At 42.9% G+C, this 25,587-nt stretch overlaps 1 protein-coding gene and 1 long non-coding RNA gene across 3 annotated transcripts; one reads left to right on the top strand and one right to left on the bottom strand.

Annotated features, from left to right (window-relative positions):
- The first annotated feature begins 623 nt into the window (after positions 1-623).
- ADNP2 (ADNP homeobox 2) lies at positions 624-21,843 on the top strand. 2 transcript variants are annotated; one of them, XM_020781593.3, is made up of 4 exons: positions 624-763; positions 14,107-14,226; positions 15,666-15,755; positions 17,892-21,843. In XM_020781593.3, exons 2-4 carry the CDS (start codon positions 14,119-14,121, stop codon positions 20,871-20,873), a joined length of 3,180 nt encoding a protein of 1,059 aa, XP_020637252.3. In that variant the 5' UTR covers positions 624-763; positions 14,107-14,118; the 3' UTR covers positions 20,874-21,843. The 2 variants fall into 2 exon arrangements, with proteins under 2 accessions (XP_020637252.3, XP_020637251.3); XM_020781592.3 differs by lacking the exon at positions 624-763 and adding an exon at positions 944-1,366.
- LOC140706885 (uncharacterized) lies at positions 9,871-15,670 on the bottom strand. Its single transcript, XR_012086794.2, has 2 exons — positions 14,473-15,670; positions 9,871-11,352 (listed from the first exon to the last, which is right to left on the bottom strand). It is a non-coding gene; the product is annotated as an uncharacterized LOC140706885 (long non-coding RNA).
- Positions 21,844-25,587: the final 3,744 nt, after the last annotated feature.

Genomic DNA, 25,587 nt, shown 5'->3' with positions numbered 1-25,587 from the left:
CCAACTAATGAAGTTGGTAGAGACCACAAGGAGTATTGGAAGTAACATGCTATCAAGATTGGCTTTATTTCAGTAAGCCATTGACTGGTCTTTGGGAAAACCTTTAAAAAAAGATGGGGTTGTTAAATGAAACATTCTTGAGTACCAGTGGTGTTCCCTACGTGCCTTTGTAACTTTCTTAATGGTTTTGAATAGCTTCACTCCTCCATTGGTCATATGGAAAAATCTTCATCAAATTTTGGATACAAATTGTGATTATTTTATTATTTATTATGATAGGTTGGCTATTTTGAGAATAAATCAGCCAATTTAACCATGTCGTCTTGTCCTTTAAGGAAAACTTAAGATCATCTTATTTTCCTCCTGCCATATATGCATGATCTGTACTCAAAAGAACCTTTGTGTTTTTGTTTTCTAGGTGCAAGATTTATTACAAAGTGTACCATATTTGTACAACTTTTCCTTAAATGGTTTAATGGCTTCTTCCTCCAATGAAAAACAGAACTCTTGACATGGATGAATTTCATTGGCTGTTGGATGTGAGGGGGGACTTCAGAACCATACTGATACACATAAAGCTTCCACAACATTCTATGCAAATAAGCAAGAGCACTGCTGAATGAGCACGTGATGGCATCACGTGGAGTGACGTCATAGAGCCACGCCCCTTCATGATGACGTCACAAGACAAATTCACGCGGGAGTTTCTACTTTTGTTTGTGGAAGATATGTCAAGGCAAGAAAAAGAAAGTAGAGGCAACAGGTGAGTGATTGAGGCTAAAGGAAAACTCTAAAAGGACTCCTGGGGAGCTCCCAAGAAGCTATACTTTTAACACCATCCTCCTGCAGAATTGGTGCTGATGGAGGGAGCCAATGGGAGTCTTGGACCAAGTGTCTCCCCATTGGTCAACTCAGTAATATGCAAATGAGCGGGAACGTCATTTCCTGGGACAAATCGAGCGCCATTTTCTCTTTCTGGCTCTGGAAGGAGGGAGGAGTAGCCGGAGGTGGGAGGTAGATGGGAGCGGGACTTTAGTAGTGGTGTGGAGTGGCGCCCGGTCGTTAGTGCGCGGTCGGGCAGGCTGGCAGCAGAGCAAAGATGCTGCTGCGGCCGGCGATGCTGCTGCTGCTACTGCCCGGGCTCTGAGCTGGGGCTGCAGGTCGAAACTCGTAGGTGGAGCCGGGCGGGGCGGCCGCCGAGTGAGTGACCGACCCACCCTCCGACCAAGCGGCAGCAGCAGCCGGAGGAACAAGAGGAGGCGGCCCAGGTTGCGGCGGGAGCGGCAAAGCGCCCGCGTGTCTTAGGGAGGCGCAAGCGACGAGGCGGCGGGCAGCAGGCAGGGGGCGCTCTCTACAGCCCGGACAGGTAGGTGCACCCGGCGCCTGGTCTTGGCCGCGGCCCCCCCCTCCCTTCTGCCGGCGGCGGTCCGCCAAGCACAGAGCAAACCCAGGGCGCTCCCGTTGTCATTTCCACGCACCTTCTCGGGGCGCTGCTGGCCAAGCCGGAGGCCACGACCAGCCTCATGGGGGCGTCCTGCTCTTTTTCCCGCCACCTTCCGCTGGAAAGCGCGTTGGTCGGGAGCAGGGACTCTCCCGCCGCGGATGCAACGCAGGGTGTCCCCCTCTCTCGTGCCCGCTCGGCGCTGCGGGGCGGACAGGGTCGCGCCGTTTCCTGGCAGCCTCTGCTTTCCTCCTCCATCACACAACACCTCGTCTCCCTCGTTGGCTTTCCTTCATTTAAAACTTGAGCGATTAGAGAAAAAACATTCCAGCTCTTTTGACACAAGGGCGGAAGAAGTGTCTATTCTACCCCGTGGTCACAACTGCGAAATTCGTTTTGAGAGATGGTGAACGGTTTGTTTATTGTAGAAAGAGATGATAAGAGTAAAAATTAGGAAGTGGTATTCATGTTGGAGCTGGTGCTGTTTGTATGCGAGTCGCTTGTATTTTGTGATACTTCATTAGCTCCCATAGTTGAGGATTGGTAGATGCCTAACTTTAGGTATTTTGCATTCTTGCTTGGTAGATGTCTGCTAGGGCACAACTGGGTTTGGGCAGTCCATAGTAATTGATGCAAGCTGTTTTATCTTTCATATAGCAGGTATCATCTGATTTTCCCCCACTAACTGACCTACATTCCCATCCATAAATGGGAATGCCTGTCTGATGACTGATATCCCAGCAGTATAGTTCAAAGTGATTGTGAGCTTTCTTATACCCAAGTTGAAAGTTAAAGAGTTTGTAACATCTGAGACTTGCAAGCCTTGGCTAACTTTTGCAAAGGCAAAGAAATGACTGCCTTTTCTCTCTTAATGGTATATTGTACTCTTCTGTGAACTGCTTGGAGAATTCCTTGATGAGTGGTGGCCTAGACTAGGACTTCCCAATCGTGGGTAACTCAGGTGTTCTTGGACTACAGCTCCCAGAAACCCCCTGGCCAGCACAGCTGGTGGTGAAGGCGCTTGGGAAGTGCATTCGAAGAACACCTGAGTTACTCAAAGTTGAGAACTACTGGGTTACATGGTGAGCAAAAAATAACAGAGTCTCACAGTGTGAATGGAAGTGCCAACTAGAAGGAAGTAAAACTGATGACAGAAGTTATCCCAGCCTCCTAAACACTTTCAACTTAAGGTAGCACTCCCTCTCCCCCAGTAGTAGTGCTGAATAGAATAGACATTCTGTTCTGTGTAGTCTTTATGTAGAGTTCATCTCATTTGTCAGTAATATTTTAGAAGCATCTGAAGCTGCTGGTGAGTTGTACGGAAACAGGCTTCCCTAGAAAGTTAGAAAATATGTGTGTTGTCCTTCTGTTGTTGGTTGAATAGAAAGTCCCATGTACAGTATAATGTAAAGCATGAACTGAGTTGGAAATTTAGAAGTGGTTGTGGAAAACATTGTGTAGAATACATGTAGCAAAGTGTAGCCCTTGAAGGCCTTCAAGGGATGGATGGATGGATGTCCTTGCCAGAGATTAAAGAGCCCTCCTAGCATGTAAATTGTTTGGCAGGCTTTAGGAGAGGAGCTACAGCTTCTGTATTCATATCACAGATCTCCCTTGTGTGTGTGTGAATAGGGGTGCTAGCCATGGCCATGCACACCACCAACATTCGGCAGCCTTCCTGTTCACCTGTGCATGCAGCCTTGGAGCAAAAAGGTTGCTAATCTTTGATTTAGAAAAAAGTGCAAATCTGTAACATGGCTTAGATCTGCTAGTTTGTAAAATGTCTTCATGTTTGTTGTGTTTAAGCATTCACAGTAGTTCAGATGGTTCAGTAAGAATGGCTTTAGAACACTGATTCTGAAACTTTTTTTTTTGGCATAATGCCGTCTTTGATTTTTAATTCCCAGATGTTAAATGTGTAATTAAAAATAAACATGTACAAAAATTACTTCAAAAATAAATGCAAAGGATATAACCAATTTCCATAGTAGGTGTTATTTAAATAAAAATGAATAGGGATGGTATGTTTGCACACTGCTAAACTCCAGGTTTATCCGATCCTCTACATTCTTTTTTTAACAGCGAACACTCCCTTGTCTACTACCTTATACATATCTTTGTTTAACCCTTTCCATGATCCCTTTCGCAGGATATGGGCTTCTACCCTGCCCTCATTTCCATATGCTTGATTCTCATGCTTTTCCTTGTCATTTATAATAGCTGGCTGTTCTGTTTTCTGCCCAGCAAGGATTATTACATGTCCCTTCTACCCGACCCATCTGTGAGTACAGTTGACCATGCAATTGTGGCAGGAACTCCTAAAGAGGTCCATCCTCTGAAACAGTGATTTCCAACCTTGGGCTCCCAGATATTTCTTGGACTACAACTCCCAGAAATCTTGCCCAGAACAGCTAGTGGTGAAGGCTTCTGGGAGTTTTAGTCCAAGAACATCTGAGGACCCAAAGTTGGGAACCACTGATCTAGGTGGATGGGGTAATTCCATAGAGGATGCTCATGGTGCAGTGGCTAAACTGCAGTACTGTAGCCAAAAACTCTGCTCACGACCCAGGTTCAGCTCAAGGTTGACTCAGTCTTCTATCCTTCCAAGGTTGGTAAATTCAGTGCCAAGCTCGCTTGGGGGTGGGTGGGAGCAATGTGTAACCTCCATAATTGTAAACTTCCCAGAGAGTGCTTTAAGCACTATGGGATGGTATATAAACAACATGCTTTACTTTTTTTAGAGGGATAACAATTTTAGCCTGAAGTGATGGCCCTGGCCAACAAGCTAAAGAACCTACTCCACTCTTGGGCCTTCAAAACAAACAGCTGACAATATGTTAAGCAGCAGCAAGGGGGGCATGCCAGCCAACTTGCCATCAAATGCAGCAGCTAGTGTAGGAGGTCCAGCTAGCATTGACCCCGGGTCACATAAAGCAGGAAGAAACCAGCAATGTTCATAGCACCTCAAACAGCAGTATGAGCAGGTCCCTCACCACTGCAACAATAAGGCAGGCTGTTCTGAGACACTACTGTATCTTGACAAGCATCGCAGGGGCCTGTCCTCTTGATCTGTAGGAAAAAACATTTTCCTTAAGGTCAGCCTACCATTGCTGGGCTTCCCTGAAGTCTACTTCAAGTAAGAGAATGGCATGCTGTGCTCACAGTACTAGGTATACCATGTTTCAATGTGCTGCCCATCCTCCTTCCTCTTTATTCTTCCAACCACTAACTCCAAGATTGTGCTCACTCACTCATGCTGTTGGCACAGTTCCCACCCACCACAGGCCATCTGCTGCTCCACTCTGCCTGCCAGTGCTGCCCAGGGGTATTTGCCCAATTTGCTGCTGCAGTTTGTGAGGGTTCAGTTTTGGGCTCCATGTTTGACTCAAAGAAACCAGCAGATTTTTGTTGCTTCAAAATAAGTGAAACATTTATTGGTGTATTTAACCTTAAATGAGTGTCCATAACATGATCTTGAAGCTTGTCTCCTTCTGCCAACGGGTCCTGAAGGGTTTTCAGTCTTTGAACACGAACGAATTCCCATGACTAGCGTTCCATGGTCCTGGCAAATCCGAAGGAACCCAGTCTTTTATGGTCTGCACAGTCTCGTCATCCCAGGCATCAGTCCACAGGGCTCGTTTCTCTGGGTCTCGATTCTCCCAGGGTCTGCCCTGTAACTTCCTCCTCATCTCTCTTATCCTCCATTCCAGTCTTTCCTTCCTTTCCCTCTCAACTCTCTCCATTTCTTCTCTTAGTCTTCTTCTCCACTCTCTCGCTTCAGCTTCTCCCCAATATGAGGGTCTGGGTGGGATCTCCCTTCTTCTATAGTCCGCCTCCTCCTTAGGCACTCTCAGGCTTTCCCATGATCCAGTCCAGGGATCCTCCATCCGCACCCATTCCCAGCCTGGCAGCAACTGCCCTTCCTTCCTTTTTACCTCCCCTATTCCTGCCTCAGACTCCACCCTCTTTTTCCTTTCCTTTCCCGCCCTTTCCTCTTGGACCTCCTCCATCGTTGTTTTCTGCATTCTTTCACTCAGTTCCTCTATCACTGCCCCTTGCTGAGCTCCCTCCATTGGTTTGGGTGCTGGCTGGGGTCTTGCCTCCTTATCCTCGTTGTGGAAGAGGGACGGCTCTCCAGCGAGTGGGGTATCCCTCTCTCCTTCTGTCTCACACAGTTGCCACTGCATTTGGCAAATGCTGGACTTCTGTGTAAAAGGCAATAGGAAGAAGGTTCTGCCATGTGCATGCACTCTCCTGCTTCCTGTCTATACAAGTAGAAATGATCTAGAGGAGGGCACTAGGTTCGCAGGGCAAACTTTGAAAAGAAGAGCAGGCACTAAGCTCCAGTCTGAATGGACTCTTCTCCATGATTTCTTCAGCATAAAACTACCAGGCAAGCAGCTCAGGCAAGACCCCAGCCAGCACCCAAACCAATGGAGGGAGCTCAGCAAGGGGCAGAGTTATGGGCAACCCACCCACACCTTTTTCCCCTCTCTCGGATCACAGTTCTCAAGGGCCACAAAGTGCAGAAAAAGAATCAGGACATGGGTTGGGTGGTGGTAGTAGTATAGACATGCTCCAGAAATATTTTTACTGAATCTGTTACAGAGTGGAACTGGTGCATTAATTTAAATGGAAATGTGTATTACTTATTTCTCCAGGTGATTAGCTGTAGCAGTCTTTTTTCCCATCCACCTTGGAGCTTATAAATGCTGCAGTTTTCCCGTCTCTGTAAAAATGTCAAGTTCTCTGTTTATGCACAAAAGTTATCTTTTTCACAATAGTGTTTTAGTTCAATAGTGAATTATGATAGAGGTGAGGAAGATTGTTGGTCCTTGAGTAGGATTGGGCGATATAAATTAAATAAATAAATAAATAAATACCGCCTAGAGTGGTCCTATGTGATTCAGATAGGCGGGATATAAATTAAATAAATAAAAATTCTGCAACCTAGGCAACAGGCTGGCTGGTGAGCAGGGCTCCACCTCCTTCTCTGACATTAATCCTGGACCCTCCTGGCAGTTTTGTGTCCTCTTTGCAGAGAGAACCATGGTTCTCTCTGCAAAGTATGAGTATGATATTTGTGGTTGTTTAGGTGTGACCGACTCTTTGTGACCCCATGGACCAGAGCACGCCAGGCCCTCCTGTCTTCCACTGCCTCCTGAAGTTGGGTCAAATTCATGTTAGGAGCTTCAATGACACTGTCCAACCATCTCATCCTCTGTCGTCACCTTCTCCTCTTGCCTTCACACTTTCCTAACATCAGGGTCTTTTCCAGGGAGTCTTCTCTTCTCATGAGATGGCCAAAGTATTGGAACCTCAGCTCCAGGATCTGTCCTTCCAGTGAGCGCTCAGGGTTGATTTCCTTCAGAATTGATAGGTTTGTTCTCTTTGCAGCCCAGGGGACTCTCAAGAGCCTCCTCCAGCACCACAATTCAAAAGCATCAATTCTTTGGGATTCAGCTTTCTTTATGGTCCAGCTCTCACTTCCATTCATCACTACAGTGGTGCCCCACATAGCGACGTTAATCCGTTCCGGATTAATCGTCGCTATCCGGAAACATCGCTAAACGGAACAAAAAAGCCCATAGAAATGCATTAAAACACGATTAATGCATTCCTATGGGCTTAAAACTCACCATTGAGCGAAGATCCTCCATAGGGGTGGCCATTTTCGGTGCCTCTAAAGCGAGGCAACACAGCGGGTGGCCATTTTGGAACCGCCGATCAGCTGGCAGAAAATGGGCCGTTTGGCATTCGAAGCCCCACTGCTCAACTGGGGGGAAATGTCGGCGGTCGGTCAGCGGTGGCTTTGGAAGGACCCCGAAGCCACCGCCGGTCGCCGACATTTGCCTTCCGAGCTCTCAAAGGGCTTCCCCCCCCGACATTGGAGAAAGCCCTTTGAGAGCTCAGAAGGCTCCCATTGGCGGCGGCGGCAGGGTAGGGGGGTCCGGATGGCTTTCAGGGGGAGAAGGCAGGAGCCGATCTGGCATTTCTCCCCCACCGGGCACCTCCTCTGCTGCTGCAAGCACCATCGGGGCAGCCCTTTGGGAGCAGCCGGGCGGCAGGGCAGAAAGGCAGGAGCTGATCCGGTCTTTTTCCCCCACCAGGAGGCGTCTCCGAAAGTGCTGCGCCTGATGGTGGTGGTGGGGAGATCGGATCGGCTTCTGCCTTTCTTCCCCGCAGCCCGGCTGCTCCTAAAGGGCTGCCCCGATGGTGCTTGCAGCAGCGGAGGAGGTGCCCAGTGGGGAAGGAAGGCAGGAGCTGATCTGGCCTTCCTCCTTGGAGCTGCGCCACACCCACCTATCCCAGCCATGCTCGGACTGGCTGGGATAGGCTCGGAAGCACTGGAAGCCATCCGGACCCCCTACCCCACCCTGCCGCCGCCGCTTGGAGCCGCCCCGCGCCCGGCCAGCACTTCCGAGCGGTGGCGGCGGAGCCCTCCCCCGAGGCCGCTCCAAAGCGCTGGCCGCGAAAATGCAGGCCAGCGCTTCCAAGCATTGGCGGCGGCGGAGCGCCCGCCAGGAGCCTATGGGGAAAAATCGCAAAACGATCACTTTTGTGATCGCAAAAAATGAATCACTATGCGGATTCGTTGTTAAACAGGGCGCACATTATGCGAGGCACCACTGTAGTGGAAAAACCATAGCTTTGACTATTCGGACTTTTGTTGGCAAGGTGATATCTCTGCTTTTTAAGATGCTGTCGAGGTTTGTCATCACTTTCCTTCCAAGAAGCAACAGTTAGCACTGGATATGGAACAACTGACTGGTTTAAAATTGGGAAAGGAGTACGACATGGCTGTATATTGTCCCCTGACTTATTTAACTTATATGCAGACTACATCATGCGAAAGGCCGGACTGAAGGATTCCAAAGCCGGAATTAAGATCACCAGAAGAAATATGAACAACCTCCAATATGAAGATGATACCACTGTGATGGCAGAAAGTGAGGGGAAATTAAAGAACCTCTTAATGAGGGTGAAAGAGGAGAGTGCAAAATACAGTGTGAAGCTCAACATCAGAAAAATGAAGATCATGGCCACTGGTCCCATCACCTCCTGGCAAATAGAAGCGAAAGATATGGAGGCAGTGACAGATTATACTTTCTTGGGCTTCATGATCACTGCAGGTGGTGACAGCAGCCATGAAATTAAAAGATGCCTGCTTCCTGTGCCACATATAGGTTTTTCAGGAGATAGATAAGGTGATCAGGCACTCCCATTACTTTAAGGACTTGCCATAGTTTGCTGTGGTCCACACAGTCAAAGGCTTTTGTATAGTCAATGAAACAGAAGTAGATGTTTTTCTGGAACACTCTGGATTTCTCCACAATCCAGTGCATGTTAGCAATTTGGTCTCTGCCCCTTCAAAGTCCAGCTTGTACTTCTGGGAGTTCTCGGTCCATATACTGCAGAAGACTGCCTTGGAGGATTCTGAGCATAACTTTCCTAGTGTGTGAAATTAGTGCAATTGTAAGGTAGTTGGAGCATTCTTTGGCACTGCCCTTCTTTGGGATTGGGATGTAGACTGATCTTTTCCAATCCTCTGGCCACTGTTGGGTTTTCCAAACTTGCTGGCATATTGAGTGTAGCACCTTAACAGCATCATCTTTTAAGATTTTAAATAGTTCCCCTGGAATGCCATCACCTCCACTGGCCTTTTTGTTAGCCATGCTTTCTAAGGCCCACTTGACTTCACTTTCCAGGATGTCTAGCTCAAGGTCAGCAACCACACTATCTGGGTTGTCCGGGACATCCAAATCTTTCTGGTATAATTCCTCTGTGTATTCTTGCCACGTCTTCTTGATGTCTTCTGCTTCTGTTAGGTCCCTACCATTTTGTCCTTTATCATGTCCATCTTTGCACAAAATGTTCCTTTAATATCTCCAATTTTCCTGAAGAGATTTCTGGTTTTTACACTAAACTCAGGAGAGAAAAGTGAATACCTTGTGTAACACATGCTTGTGGAATCTACTATGGCAGGAGGGAGAGTAGAGTTGGCATTTTCTGGATAATAATATGTAGCAATGTTTTTAAAAGGAACTGAACATTCATGGATAGCCAAGCAGGCATACAGGGTTTGGTGGCATGGGCATGTTTTAAACTTCTTTTAGGTATGCATAACATTGGAAACGTTTGATTCTATTAAATTCTGTCTATATATAATACTTCAAAAATTTTGAAATTATTGGCAAGCAAGTGTGAGGGAAAAATCACAGGCAAGTGTGCTCAATCTTAAGAAAGATTCTCAGATGTGAAATATTTCTTACGGCATTGCATTTTATATTGTTTAGAAACAAGATCAGTTGAAGATAAATTATTTATTTTATTAGATTTATACCCTGCCTATCTAGACAGACAGTCTACTCTGGGTGGCATAACAAGATTTAAAAACAATAAAACCAATAACATGCGAAAATCCAAGATTTAAAAATATAGATAGTTTATTTGGGGGAAATGTGTGCAGGATATGTTACAAAACATACTTTCAATCATGCCTTGTTTTCAGATGGCAGCTGGTTGCATTTGGAAGGCAGTTACCAATAAAATAACGTTCTTGATTTTATGGGGCATTTGATAATACTCAGTTGGTAATAACTTTGCATTGGTGAGTTGTGTGATATCCCTGCGTTATACGTCCCTGTAGTAATCACTGTTGCTTTTAATTTAGTGTGAAATGTTTAGGCACTACACAGGGGCACTTCGTATTGGTATCTAGAGATATGAAATATGAACTGTGGCACAACAGGTGCTGCAGTGCTCCAGTTCCCACCCCCAGAACTGGCTTGTTGGGCTCCATGCAGTGCCAGGATCCTCCTTTGGCAGAGGCATGCCAATCCCAGCAGGAGCTTGGCTGGCCCTTCCCCACTTCCCTGCACAGCCAACCACTCATTGGCGGAGCAGGGAGATTCCCCATCATGCCTCCACTGAAGTGGTCAGCTGTGTAGGGAGGTGGTGAAAGGCTGTCCTGGCTCCTGCCAGGATTGGCACGACTTTGCCAAAGGAGGATTCCAATACCGCACGGAGCCTGCTGAGTGGGCTGGCCGGTTCTGGGGGTGGGAATTGGACTACAGCAGCACCTGTGGTACCATGGTTTGTATTTCATATCCCTAGATACCAGTATTAAGTGCCCATGACTAATAGGCACACACAGTATTAAATTATCATCAACACTGTCACTGATTGAATTCCTGTTATGTTTCACAGAATGTAAAGTTACGTTTGTAGAGGCTCACATAGAGGCCCAGAACTTCAGCACTAGATGCCTAATTGCTTAATTGATTGTGTAACTGGCTGAGCAGAGTATCTGCAGAACTGCTTGATGGCTACAGCTACCACTTTGTTGTGAATTTCTCAATGCTTGACTGTACACAAAATTTTTGCCATTATTAAATTGCCATAGCAGTAACGTTCAGGTAGCAGTCTTTAGAGGGTACATTTCTTATTTGTCAAGGCAACAACCCAAGAGGTAGCTTATAAAGATGCAGCTTATTAATAAAGTATATTAACTATGTCACTCTTGTTTAAATATTAATTTAGACTATATTTGAGCCACTTCTCCAGTCAATGAACTCTTTAGGTGCTACAGTGAAGGAATAAAACCAATTAAAACATAATAAAACTCATAATAAAACTTAATAATTAAGAAGAGTAGTGTTGTTCTTTCAGTTGTCTGACAAAGAATTTAACATGACCTCTCTGAGGATGGAGCTCCGCAGAGAGATTGATACTACAGAAAAGTGCATTTAATGTTAAGAGAGAACATTTAGGGTTAGGAGATGGGACATACAGTAGGGGCTTAGATACTGAGCACACATTTCCTGTAGACTCCTAGAAGAGAAGACTTTCATTTGCCTTGGATGTTGGTTTTTATAAATCCGATGACTTCCAGACTGGTTTTACATGGTCTGTAAGATATTAAAGCATGCATTTCTGTGGCCAGGTCCACCTTTTTTAGAAAAGAGTATAACTCGTACGTCAGCTGAAGTTGGATTAGTGCTCTTTGTGACCACTGCCACTTAACATCCAGAAGCTGTGCTAGATTCAAGAGCATCCCCAGGTTGCGTAGAACAGATTGGACAGCATTTCCTGTGCACTTCCCGATAGGTATTGTTTCATAGTACAGTACTATCCACTGGAAAATATACAATGGTGCCTCGTATAGCGATGAAATCGCTTTGCGATGGACTTTTTGCCATCGCAAAAGTGATCACTTTGCGATGGTCCCTATGGGGAAATTTTGCTTTGCGATGATCGCAGGGAAGCGATCATAGCAAAGCCTTCATTTTCGGCCAGCTGATCAGTGGTTTCAAAATGGCCGCCGGGTAAACAAAATGGCCGCCCACTGTGTTTCCTCGCTTAAGAGGCACCAAAAATGGCCGCCCCTATGGAGGATCTTCGCTTAAAGATGAGTTTTTAGCCCATAGGAATGCATTAATCGCATTTTAATGCATTTCTATAGGCTTTTCATTTTTGCTTAGCGATGTTATCGCTTAGCAGTGTTTTTATCTGCACGGATTAACATCGCTACGCGAGGCACCACTGTATTTTTATTGGAATTCCTTTCTTTTCTAGTTAGAAAATAGAAACCCCACTCCCTCTTCCCCTTTGGATAATAAAGAATTTAAAATGTAATATATTTGCAGAAGTAGAGTTGTGAATTTCTTTAAATGTTCAGATTGTGCAAGCCACAATGCAGTTCATGCATCTCCCCACATGACTGGGTACTAATTGTGGTAAATATTAAACTGTTCATAATGGTAATAGGTTGCATTCTGGAAATTAATGAAGAAATATCTTGATTTGCTAAAATATAAAACCATCAATATTGAAATTATGCAGTTAGAAATTCAAATAATACATAGGCTAAAGTCCTCTTGTGTGCTTTAACAAAAGAGAAATGGTATAACCTGCAGCAGCAATTGGTTGCTAATTAACAAAGTCCTGTTTGAGTCCCTGGTTACGTACCAAGCCACCTGACTGGCATGCAGTGAGAAGTCCAAGCAGGGACTCACTTATTAGCAACAGTTTGCAACTATGAGTTATATACAGTGGTGCCTCACTTAACGATGTTAATTGGTTCCATTAAAAAAATCATTATGTGAAAACATCGTTAAGTGAAACACCATTTCCCATAGGAATGCATTGAAAACCGGTTAATCCGTTCCAATTGGAACTGATTGCCGTCCTTAAGTGAAAATTGCCATAGGAAACATCGTTGAGTGAAACGCGGTTCCCCAATTGAAATGCATTGAAGCCGACTCAGTGCATCTGAATTGGTTTGCGAAGTCCCTTTTCGCTCCTGTAAAAGTGTCTTAAACTGTTTGAAGCCTGTTTTAAATGCTTGCAATCATTAGCCCACCTCCTGAAACCTATGCAAACTTAATTTGGTGTTGTTCAATGGCTTTCAGTGGAGAATTAAAAAATTCACCAAAAATTAACGAAGACTCAGAACAACACCAAATTAAGTTTGCATAGGTTTCAGGAGGTGGGCTAATGATTGCAAGTATTTAAAACAGGCTTCAAACAGTTTAAGACACTTTTACAGGAGCGAAAACAGACATCGTTGAGTGAAAATCCCCCATAGAGAACATCGTTAAACGATGGGGGAAATTCCTCAGAGAAACCCATCGGTAAGTGAATTCTTCGTTAAGTGAGGCAATCGTTAAGCGAGGCACCACTGTACTGTAATTTTGTTTTGCCAGCATAACTACACAAGATTTGGGTTCTTTTGTTTTTAATTTTCTGATATACAGTTGTGTGTTGACTTACGAACTTAATCCGTATTGGAACGGTGGCCGTAAGTCAAAAAGTTCATAAGTCAAAGCACCATTTCCCATAGGAATGCATTGAAAACTGATTAATCCATTCCGGCCGAAGAAAAAATACCCCCCCCCAAATTAAAATTAAAACACTGCAAGTCCCACGCTGAGACGGCAAAAAACAAAAAACAAACAAATCCAAAAATAAACATTGGTGCAATTCTCACACTGGGACTGAAAAACAAAACAAACCCAACATAGAACTGTAACCCCCCAGCCCAAACCTACCCTCCAAAACCCACCCAGAAAAACTTTTTTTAAAAGGAAAAAGCAGCACCTTACCAAGTCTGAAGCCTCTGTGGAGGCTTTCTGGGCTTCCAAAGCACCGGCACCCGGCTGATTCTCCTTCTTCCTCCTATGCCGCTGCTGTATGCCCTGTCCACGGAGCCCCTCCAACCCACGCCTTCCTACCCAGGGCCTTCCATGGCCCTTACTCCCGAGTAGACCCATGCCTGCCATGGACTTTACTCCCGAGTAGATCCTCACCAGGGATGGGCAGGGAGCGTACCAGCTTCCTGTGCCTGGCAGCAATCTGGAGCCGCCCCGCCTCTCTTTTCTTCTCCTGCTTGGCAGAAGTAAAAAAGTTCCCTGACCTCCTGCTCTAATGGGGCAAAAGAGCTACAAAGAAGCAGCTTTTTTGCCACCAACAGTTTGAATTTCACGCCTTTTCTCCCTGCCTTTTTCCGTTCGTAAGTCAAAGCTCCAGCCACAAGTCAGCAAATTTTTGCGGCCGGAGCTGTTCATAAGTCAAACTGTTCGTAGGTCAGAGTCTTCGTAAGTCAAGGCACCTCTGTATACACTTGTTCTTTGTACATTGTTGTGTCACTTTGTGTCTTCCAGATACAATTCAACATGTTTCAAATTCCTGTGCAAAATCTGGATAGCATAAGGAAGGCTCGGAAGAAAGTCAAGGGCATTCTTGTAGATATTGGGCGTGATAGCTGCCGGGAGTTACTTCAGGTAAAGAACAAAACAAAATTTCATTGTAGTCAAGTTATCAAATATATTGTCTTCAGTAGGTAATCCTGTTAACAGGATCCTAGATTCTGTGTTGAGTTATGCAAAGAAAAAAGGTTTTTCCCTATTCCCAGTTTAGCTGAAATGATCTTCCCACACCAGAATGGGAGGGGAGAGTTGTTACTTGCTATGAAAGAAGGATGCTAGTAGTTTGGTTTTGTGGTGTGTCTAAACTGCCTCAGTACCTACCAGGTTGGGGACAAAGCAGGAACTGTTGTGGTAGACCAAGCTCTCAAGCAAGTATTTGTGGAAAGATGCCTTTTGGGTCTGTAAGTGAGAGAGAAAATGCAAAAAGCGGGTGTCATTGTTGCCTGCATTCATTGTAATCACTTGTTCTTTAATAAAATATGTCCCCCTCCCATCAAAGGAAAGGAGGCTTAACACATGCCTGTGTGTGAGCTCAGAGTTTTATTCCTGTTAATAACTCAAACACACATAATTCTTACCATTTGGACATTATCCTACCAGGTGTGCAAAATGCACACCTCAAAATGCAGCTGAATTCTTTGGCATATACTCATAAGTAAATCACAGACTACCATATAACAGCAGGGATAGAACAAGCCCCTCCAGGTGTTGTGCCACAGCTTCCATTTTCCCACATATTAACTACTTTGGCTAAGGCTGATGGAAGGGCTAAAGTTCCTTGTCATTCCAATACAGAGGAAGAGAGGATTTCTAAAAGAACCCTTCGATTTCCATGTTTCCCGAGATGATCTACATACCTTGTGTTTTAAAGTTGAAAAGTATTTAAAGAGTGGGGTGTTATATGCCTCTTATATCTAGAGACTGATCAGAGATAACAGGGAGGTTCCCTGCTTGACATTGAAGAAAGCTTCCTACTCTTAGGGTAGCAAGCTCAGTCTGGATCCAACACTGCTTCTCCATGACTCAGCTAATAATGATCTGGGCTGCAGGAAGAAATGGGTGGAATTATACAATCTGCAGCTGCATGTTATAAGTTAATATGACTTTTATTTAAGACAATTCTGTCCTGAGACTTTTTAGCTTGAGGAAACACCATCTCTCTGTCATTTGCCACAAATGATAACAACCTTACAAGCAGTTTTATGCTGATTTGTGACTACAAGCCCTGTCCTTTACTATTCATTTAGAATCTTTGACAGAGACACCTTTTACCATGTGTTCTTTAATAAAGACAATCAAATCAGTGATCAAGAAACGTACAGTTTGGCATGTTTGTTATTGGTATTGGGCCTCAATATACACTGATGTAAAGGTTATTATTGTTCAGTATTTTTTGTTAATAGTTTTAGTTCAGTTTATATCAGCAGAATAATATTCATGATTTAAAGTAACTATTAAAATGGGATTTCTTGCTAGTTATGCGCTATTCTTACAGTTCTTTGCTTTTTGCATAGACTCTGAAAAATTTTGACCCAGGTGAAAAATATTTCTACAACACTTCTTGGAACGATGTATCGCATTTGGAGTTTGCCACTAAAAGAAAGGTATGTATCATTAATTTTCAGAAGACTTTTTATCCGCAGAAACAGCTTAAGGGAGCCTAAGAATTTGGATCTTACAACATACTATTTGTTTTATACCTTTTTGCTTATGAACAAGGCAAAAGGTATATGTTTTGCTGCCTCTGGGATTTCCCTCAGTTTCCAAAGCTAGCACCATGCAGTCACGGGAGAGTACTGATTGGTAAAATAAGTCTAAAGCTCTCTTGGGCATGTGGGACATTGTATGATTCATGTGGGTTATGGGGGGGGGTAATATAATGGTTGTGATGGTACAATTTTAGTCAAAAATAGAATATCCCCCTTGAATCAATGGGACTTAGATAATGAAATAATTAAACATATCTTATCAGAGCTTATTGTTTTCTAGAATAAAAAGACTTGGATTTTTGCTTCCAGTTGACTGACTGAAATTAATGCAATCTGTGACCACTACCTCCCATTGTTCTTTTCCATTTTGTATTTTCCATTTAGAAATGAATGTAAAATAGCTCAGCTCCTGGGTAGTTGTTCAGTCTTTTGAAAGAAAATGTTGCTGTAGGTGTGCTGTTGGACATTTTGCAGCAACTGTATACGTAGCTGTGTTGAACTTGTTGTGGGCATTAGCATAGTCAGTATCCACAGAGCCAGTTATAACTCCTGAATACTTTTCTTTAATAACATACGCCTTTTCTGCCTAATCTAGCCAGCAGTTGAATGTACAGTGGGGTCTCTACTTAAGAACGTCCCTACTTAAGAACAATCCAACTTAAGAACAGCTCCATTTGCTAAATTTTGCTTCTACTTGAGAACAGAAATCCAAGATAAGAACAGGAAAAAAAACTTTTCCTGCTCTTTTTTTAACCTTAGGTCATCTTAGGTTAAAAAAAAAAAATTCTCCCCCTAGTGGTAGAGTACGTATTAACCAACTTCAATGTACGAACGCACCTCTACATAACAAAAAAACAGCCAGAACGGATTAATTGGTTTTCAGTCCATTCCTATGGGAAATTTTGCTTCAATTTAAGAACGTTTCAACTTAAGAACACCACTCCAAAACGGATTAAGTTCTTAAGTAGAGGTTCCACTGTAGTTTCTATGGACGGAAAAGAGCAGATACGGATTAAATGGTTTTCAATGCATTCCTATGGGAAATGCAGATTCAACATAAGAACTTTCAACTTGAGAACCACCTTCCAATACGGATTAAGTTCTTAAGTAGAGACCCCACTGTATTTCTTCTTTTTCCTTTCCTGACTCAAATGTTCATGGGAATTTGGCATCACTCTTAATCCTGAGTGGCTGTATGCTTTTTATATTATACAGTGAACAACCTCCATCCCCTTACTTTTTTTGGTTCTGAAATATTGAGTTGTGTATATAATTCATATTCTAATCGTTCTGCTGGATCTCAATAGTATGAGCAGCAGAAAACCATTTTGTATTTTTTATATTATATATAATACAAATAAGTACTAAGATATTGGTTTACACACACACACACACACACACACACACACACACACACACACACACACACACACACACACACACACACACACACACACACAGAGTGATGCCCCACATAGCGACGATAATCCGTTCCAAAAAAATTGTCGCTATACAGATTCGTCGCTATGCGGGGCAAAAAACCCCATAGGAACACATTAAAACACGTTTAATGCCTTCCTATGGGGAAAAACTCAAAGTGAAAATCTTCCATGCGGCCACCATTTTCGCAGCCCGGTAAGCGAGGAAAGGGCGCGAAAAAGCTGCGGGTGGCCATTTTGGAACCGCCAATCAGCTGTTTTTAAACATCGTTATGCGATAATCGGTAAGCGAAACGCTTACCGATCATCGCAAAGTGATGTTTACCCATTTAAAACATCGTGCGATCACTTTTGCGATCACAAAAATCTCATCGCTGTGCAGATTCGTCGTTAAATGAATCGCTCGTTATGCGGGGCACCACTCTCTCTCTCTCTGTGTATATATAATATATATATAAAGTTTCTTGAAGAAACTTCTCTGTCCAGCTGATAAGAGCGCCTTTCAGAATTTCTGTACTTTCCGTAACATCTGTCACAAACATGCATTTCATGGATCTTTGCTGAAACAACTTTCTTTGTTTCTGTTTTGCAGAGATACAGAACAAATCCATATTGCTGTAGCCTGTGCAAATTCTCATCAAAATTTCTCTCTTCTTTCAAAAATCACTTGAACCGTTGCCATGAAGATGAAATGGATCAAGAATTAGTTGTTCCTTGTCCAGAATGTGCATTTGCTTCTCATTCCAAAATAGTCAGCAAACACCTACGGATGTTTCACTCCAAGAAAAAGATACAAAATTATAATGTGAGTGGTGGCATGAGACAGTTCCGGAGTGAAGCAATAAACTTTGTGTGCCAGAAATGTCAGTTTTCAGATACACTGTACTATAATACAAAGAAACATGTGTTAGTAACCCACTTCCCGAACCTAATAAGCACATATTTTGAGGAGAGGCCTGATGAAAGTGAAGAAAATTTCACTGATCACTACTGTAAAAAGTGCAATGCTTTTGCAAACAGCCGGGATTCTTTGATATATCATGTCTTGACATCTGAAGTCCACAAAGATCTGGAGAATATATTGAGGCCTGTCATTCTGGTACAGCCTAAAAAACCAGGACAGGGGAAATCACTACAGATCATCAATATTGCTCCCAAGCCTTCCACAGCTAGAGCTACGCCCCCCCTCATACCTACCACTGTGCCAGTGGCCTCAGCTTCTACATCATGTGTTCAGCTTTCAGTTCCGCTACTCAATCAAAATCACAATATGGTGCCAACAAAAACAGTGGGACCACTTACTATTTCAAGTGCCTCCAACAGTATGGCACATACATCACCTCCAACTTCGGTTGCTCAGTCCCATATTGCGCTTCTGTCCGATCCTCGCCTGGGAGGTCAGAACAGTGCGGCTCTTCAGCCTACAGTTTCTCAGCCTATGTTTGTTCCCCATCGGTTCCCCCTCAAACAGTCGGTAAGGCCCAGGGTTTTCTGCCTGAATCAGTCTGCTGGGAACATAAGTCGAGGAGTTCCTCCAGGTGTCATTTCATTCACTCGGCCTGTTGGGCCTAGCCTGCTTCCTGTGAATCAGTCAGTACGGAGCCTTAGCAGTCCTGTTGTGCCAGGGACTCTTCCTGTGCCCCAGCCGCCTGGATCTCTGAACAGATCCATTGGTTCTGGCAGTATTCCGATGAATAGACCTTCTTCACCAGGGGTCCTTGCTGTAAATCGGCCTGTTGGTAGTTTGAATCATCCTGGGGTTCTTCCAGTGACTCAGGCACTTTCATCGGGGGTTCTTCAGTTCAATCATCCTGGCACACCAGGAGTTCTTCCTGTAAACCAGTCAGTTGGACCAGGAATTTTACAGTTCAATCAACCTGTTGCTCCTGGAGTTCTCCCTATAAATCAGCCTGTTAAACCTGGTGTTTCTCAGAATGCTGCTATGCTTACTGCAGGACCTATACTTAGACAATTAATTCCAACTGGTAAGCAAGTTAATGGGATACCCACATACACTCTAGCACCAGTTTCAGTGGCTTTGCCTATGCCACCAGGTAATGGGATGACAACAGTTTCACCACCTCAAGTACCTGTCCAATTGGTGCAATCTAGCCCAGTTTCTGAGCTCTCTCAGGCTCCAGCTACTGTGCCTTCTTCTATTGTAGTAACATCTTCCACAAATACCCCAGCCCAGAATTCTCCATCTGCTTCTGCTATGAGCCTGGCCCTTAAGCAGGCTAAGCAGTGGAAGACCTGCCCTGTGTGCAGTGAGCTTTTCCCATCAAATGTTTATCAGGTGCACATGCAAGTAGCCCACAAGTTCAGTGTTGGAAAGCCAGAAATTGCCCTTGAAACAGACAAAGTTGCAGCTTGTGCACCTTTCCTGAGATGGCTAAAAGACAAGACAGTCCGGTGTTTTTCTTGTAAATGTTTTTTGTCTGAAGATGACCTAATAAAGCATATTTTTACGCATGGATTAGCTTGTCTGTTCTGCACCTGTACTTTCTATGACTTAAAAGGCCTTGTGGAGCACACCAGAACTGTTCATAAAGGAAGGAAGAAACTACATGCCGACTATGAAGACAAAGGGTTCCAACTTGAAAGTGACTCTGAAGGTGATCTGTTTTTTTCTCATTTCGACTTTATTGTTACGGCAAAAGAACAACTTTGTGAAAGAGAAGTGCACCTAGCAGTACTTGCTGGGGTCAATTCAAGGACAGTTATTCCTCTGTACATTAAATTGCAGCATGAGACTGCAGAAACTAATAAGGGCAATAGAAAAGTTTCAACTTGCCCCTTTTGTTATGGTACCTTCACTAGTGCGGAAGCTTATGAGATCCATTTGAAAGAAAGGCATCATATCATGCCAACTGTGCATACCATTTTGAAGTCTCCTGCTTTCAAGTGCATCCACTGCTGTGGTGTATATACTGGCAATATGACTCTAACTGCTATTGCTGTGCATTTGCTCCGCTGCCGAAGTGCTCCAAAAGACAGCACTGAGACTGTGAAAATGCAGCTGGAACCCAGTGACAAGAAAGAGCTGCCTCTTGTGAATGGCGAGAAACATGAAGCTGGTTCTCTTTCAGCCAAAAGGAAACAATCTGACCATCTTTATGCTGCTCCAGAGGACCAAAAGAATGACGATGAGCCGTTCCTGATTATAAACAGTGGTACAGCCCAAGTTCCAGTAAAGGATGTGAATTTTGTGCCTTCTAAACGACAAAAGGCTGATCATAAGAGTGAAACTAAGGGACAGCCTATGATTGAGGATCTGCATATTTTAGCGTTAAATCCAAAGCCATTCCAGCACAGCTCTAATGAAGTCCAAAAACAGTTTCTTGCAGATTATTTTCACAAGAAACCATATCCCACCAAAAAGGAGTTGGAATTATTGTCATCTATTTTGTGTGCATGGAAAGCTGATGTTGCATCATTTTTTGGGAGAAAGAGATACTCCTGCCTAAGGGCAATAAAAAAGCTTAAGCCATCTGTGCTTTTGGGCTTTAATATGTCTGAACTTAAAAATGTCAAGCACAGTTTAATCTTGCAGTATGAATCAGCAGATGTGTAACTTTAAAAACAAACCATCTAATAGGCAATTAATTACTTCAGAACTGTCTCTGTTTAGGGTTTTTTGTGACATTAGTATACTCTGGCCACATTTGTACAAAACAATGACAGAATTTTAGAGAATTCTGTATTTCTGTTCTTGAGCAGCACTGATGCATGTTGCGTGAGCCTCTCGCTACTTTGAATGCTTGTGTTAACCAGGAGCTCATGGAGAAGAGAAAGTTTAGCATTACATACAAACCCACTCTCCTGGTATGTTGCTACTAAACAGGCCACAAATCAAAAACTGATTTCAGGCTCCTGTTTGTTGACGGAGCAACCAGCTCAGGAACAGTGCTAAGCTTTTTTGGGGAAGAGGGTTGGTTTTTGTATATTGTTACCACTCTCACTCAGGAGAAGTGAAGAGGACTGTCCAGGCAACATGCAGTAGCATGCTGTTCATTAAGTTTTACACAAATGCAGTCAGTGCCTCATTCATTTGGGCGATTGTTCATTGTGGCAGTGGGGTACAGTATAGTATACCTGAAGCTTTGTTTTTGTTTATGGTGTAGTTTTTCTGCCTATTGATTTTATACAATTGTGTAACAAATCTCCTTAAAACATTTTTTGGGCTGTATGTTTGGTAAAATATCAAAACTGGTTAGATGGTCATAATAAAATTTAGATCTTCATTTAAATATCAGGATAGTTAATGTCCAATCTCATCTTCACATTTTTTTTTTAAAACACACCCAGATTTTCCCAACGAAGCAGTACTAGATGCAACAGTCTTGTTAAAAAAACTACTTATGCTATCTATAGGTATATATGTTGAGGGTTTACAAGCACTTGTTTCTGATAAAATTTTGAAAGCTTATTATGTGACATCTTTTTTTTCTTAATTTTTTTACTTGTGGTTTCCAAGTATTTGATTTGTATTTTGGAATAAAATAAGGAGCTGCTTAATATGCAGCCCCACTTATTGACTGAAATCTTACTGAGTGTTGTCTGATTGTGCATTGAGAATGGTGACTGTGGCAGATGGTTTCTGATTAAAGACATGCTGTGTAACTTTGGCATGCGCATGGCTTTGTCACGTGGTGTACAAGGTTTGTGAATTCTGTTATTGCACCATGAAGACTTTAATCAGTGGCAATCTGGCACTGCCGGTGACACCATTCCTGCTCTGCACATGGAGCTATGCAACAGGATTACCGTCAATGTGGTGCTGTTTGCAGGAAGCTTTCTGTTACTATTTCTGTTCCAGACGACAATTCATATTATAGGTACATCATGACTAGCTCTTGGCTCTAACTATTTGACACTTCTCCATGAGGTTCTGATGCTTTTGTTTCAAGCAAGGGGTCAAATACAACCCCTTCAGTAGAAGTTTTTACTTTAGCCTTTGGGCTCATAATTTATAATACAGTACTTTCTTGGATCGTTAGTATCACTGAAGTGTATGAAAGAATACCGAAGTTCATAATAACTTGCAGTAACCTGTTATCAGCTGACATCAGATTTAATGTGTCGTGCATGGTATTTGTATCAATGCTGAGTGGTCTTGTGCTGTCATTAAAGTGGCTGAAATGATAGCACTGATAGCCTTATCTAAGAATAAGTTTGGTGGGCACCAGGTTTTAGTCCAAACTCTGTAGGAGTTCTGCATGGTGCTTAACAGTCTCACAGTCATAGGTTCAGCACCATGGAAAGCTCATATACAAGCTCCTATACAGTTGAGATGAAAATGTGAAGGGGATTAATCCCCCCCCTTGCAAATATGGGAGTCGCCAGCCTCCACTGATAGTGGGTAGTCTTTATGAACAAGACAAGACTGAGAATTGCAACTGGTCTTGCTACTGCTGCTGTTTTTTTCCTTCTGGACAATGTATGTTTCAGCAAAATCAACAATATATTCAGTACATGTAGGGATACCTTACTACAGTATTGGAGTGTCAGCAAAGTAAGAAAATAATTTATTTCATATACTGACTATACATTATTTCCCACTTAATAACAGATCTCTCTTATACCAAGGGATTGTTTTGTTTTGAGTGAAACTGCATGTAAATAACTTTGTGCAATTTAAGCAGTTGCATTACAGGCTGTTAAATTTCTATAAATGTCAGAAAACCATAAGAGGGCTTCTCGGTTTGGTTTCTGTTCTTTTCATGCATCCTTGGGTGCCAGTAATGCCGGTCCTAAGGCTGAGATGCTGATAGGATTTGCAGTTGATAGACTGATTGTCTATATCACTGTTGATACATAACCCGCACAAGGGATGGACTAGAGATGAGCTTGCGACAAAACATGGGAGACCAGTGATTGCTGTGACTGTTTTACTTCTGAACACCATATACATATGCCAGAATATGTAGGATGTGGATTAGCATCTTGCCCACCATCTGTTTCAAAAGCATTGTTATGAAATAATGGGATGTAAAAAGGCATTTAAAATGAATTGACAACATTGGGTCCTGTTTTAATAAAAATCTAGGCATGGGAGTCATATACAAAATAAGAATTGCTGCAGATAGTTACAGGAAACACCTTGATTGTTGAAAAGGTGAACTATAAAATAGGCAAGGCAAATTTACTTTTAGTGCAGCTCAATAAATTTTAATTGCAGATTCACCATATTTAATTTATGAGTGCATTTGGAGGACAAATAAATAGAAGTGCCTATTTCCCACCACAGGGAATGTTTTGAGTATCACAGGTATGACCTATCAAGAATGGAAGTCAGTAGAGGCTGTGTGGTAGTAGTGTTCCACCAATGTCCTGTGTTTCTTCATTAAGTACTAGTTGAGGTTTGGCAAGGAATAGGATATGGAAGAGCAAGATGACATCTAGTAAAGGTTGAGCTTATTGCAGTAGAAGAAAAATTTGGTGAAACTTTTGAAACCATGCAAATACTAGTGGTAGTGAATTTTACCTATTTGGCTCTTGAACTTTTGCTTTCAAATAAACAAAGTTTCCAATTTACATGTGTACAGAGGATTTTGTACTGGGTTGTTAGCAGGAGAATTCATGTAAGTCTCATCACTGTTGCTTCTTACATGTGTTTGGTCCCTCTTATTGTTTGAATAGTCAGTGATGCCAGACTCCTCCTGTACTTTATCACTTCATGCTTTCAGGTAACATTGTACAGTACGTTTAAATGTGGTCCTGTATAAAATTTATGCTGTCCATATGAAAGTGGTATAGTGGAGAGAATGCTAGATTGAGCCCTAGGGGATTGTTAGTCTTTCATATAGGTAGTTCTGCTGGCATAAACCAGATCATAAACTTCAGAATTGGATGATGGTGGGTTTAAAGGCAAAAATTGCCATTAGATCACTGCCACCACGATAAGGAACTCTGGTGGTGATTTTTTACTTTTAAAGATTATTAAATACTGAATAATCTTCCAAAGCTCCCAAAAGCTCCGTGGCAAAAATGAAGCCCTTAGGGAGCATTGGAAGCTGAAACAAGGGAATAGAAAGCGTTAAATTGATTTTAATTATTTCCAGCACACCAGTCCAGTTTATGTAGCATGAAGTTATGCAGTAGGATTTGCCCACTATTAAGGAAAAACCTTTACTACTTGGCTGAGCCAAATATATCTGTTGGGCCTTTTGATTTTGTATAAAATTATATCAGTAGCATGACAGTGTCTGGCAAAGCAGTATTGCCCAGCCTGCTGTGATCAAGCAAACTAAATTTTTATTCCTAAAAGGCAGTAGACATTTCTGCTGAGCAAGCTATCATTATGCCATTTAATAGCTTGGCTTAAGGTCTCTCTCCCGCCTCCCACTCCCATTTCAGCTGGTTCTACAGGCTTGTACTAGTGTTTTGTAGCCATTTCTTTGCATCTTGATACAATTGTTCAAAATCAGTTTGTTGATTTGATACTGCAACGGCTGGTATGGAAAAAAAGATGAAAGACAAATTCTACCTCTTTTCTCAATCTCAAGTTTGCCTTGTCGGATAGCTGAGTAAAGCTGCAATACAAAAAATAGGTGGTCTTCCAACTTGACTGTTAATACCTGATGAAACTTTCTGAGTATGCCAGTGGTATAAAATTGTCATAGAAGGAAGATAAGCTTTGGAGGCAGAGGTGTTGTAGAGCCCTGTCTTATTAAGAAAGTAAAACCCCGTATTTGGAGAAGGGTGGGCCAAGCACACACATCACATATTTATACTATATGAAAACCTCAGCAAGGGAGCTTTGTTTCAGCTTTACTCTCATACAGTGATCTGATTGACTCTGCTTTACCTATATTGCTAATACTAAAATGTGTGAAGATTAAAAAAAAGTAAGATAATATGCAAATATGTTTATCAGTCAAGGAAAGGGCTTTCTAATAGGATATCGAAGTTGAGTCATGGCAACTGTGTGTTATTTGTCCTTCAAGTGAAGGAACACTGCTGATTGTGATCCTGAATCATTGCCCCTCCTGTGCTGGACAATTTTCCTGTTTAGTGGCTTTTTGGTTTCTCCAATATAGAGCTCTGAACACTCCTCTTTGCATTGGACTGCATATAATATATTGCTGTTGTGTTTTGGTGTCTGGTCTTTTGGATGGATAAGTCTCTGCCTTAGTGTCAAATGACACTAATTTGATGACCAAGATGTACTCATTTTGGACCAAGAAGATAGGTGGTTTGAAAGAGGGGTAAGAGAGGCCATACATGTTCATATAGAAAATCCCTCACTCAACAGGGGTGGAGGCCTTAGTTACAATCTGTCTCCT

Source organism: Pogona vitticeps, chromosome 4 (assembly GCF_051106095.1).
Source record: "Pogona vitticeps strain Pit_001003342236 chromosome 4, PviZW2.1, whole genome shotgun sequence".
Taxonomy (NCBI): domain Eukaryota; kingdom Metazoa; phylum Chordata; class Lepidosauria; order Squamata; family Agamidae; genus Pogona; species Pogona vitticeps.
The sequence above is the reverse complement of the archived record's forward strand: the minus strand, read 5'-3'. Positions and strand labels throughout refer to the sequence as shown.

What these genes read in the sequence shown, in the direction of transcription:
- ADNP2 (XM_020781593.3), top strand. Translation starts at nt 14,119, where the DNA reads ATGTTTCAAATTCCTGTGCAAAATCTGGATAGCATAAGGAAGGCTCGG. An exon ending in GCTGCCGGGAGTTACTTCAG is followed by an intron (nt 14,227 to 15,665) that starts GTAAAGAACAAA and finishes CTTTTTGCATAG; the next exon opens with ACTCTGAAAAATTTTGACCC. An exon ending in AGTTTGCCACTAAAAGAAAG is followed by an intron (nt 15,756 to 17,891) that starts GTATGTATCATT and finishes TCTGTTTTGCAG; the next exon opens with AGATACAGAACAAATCCATA.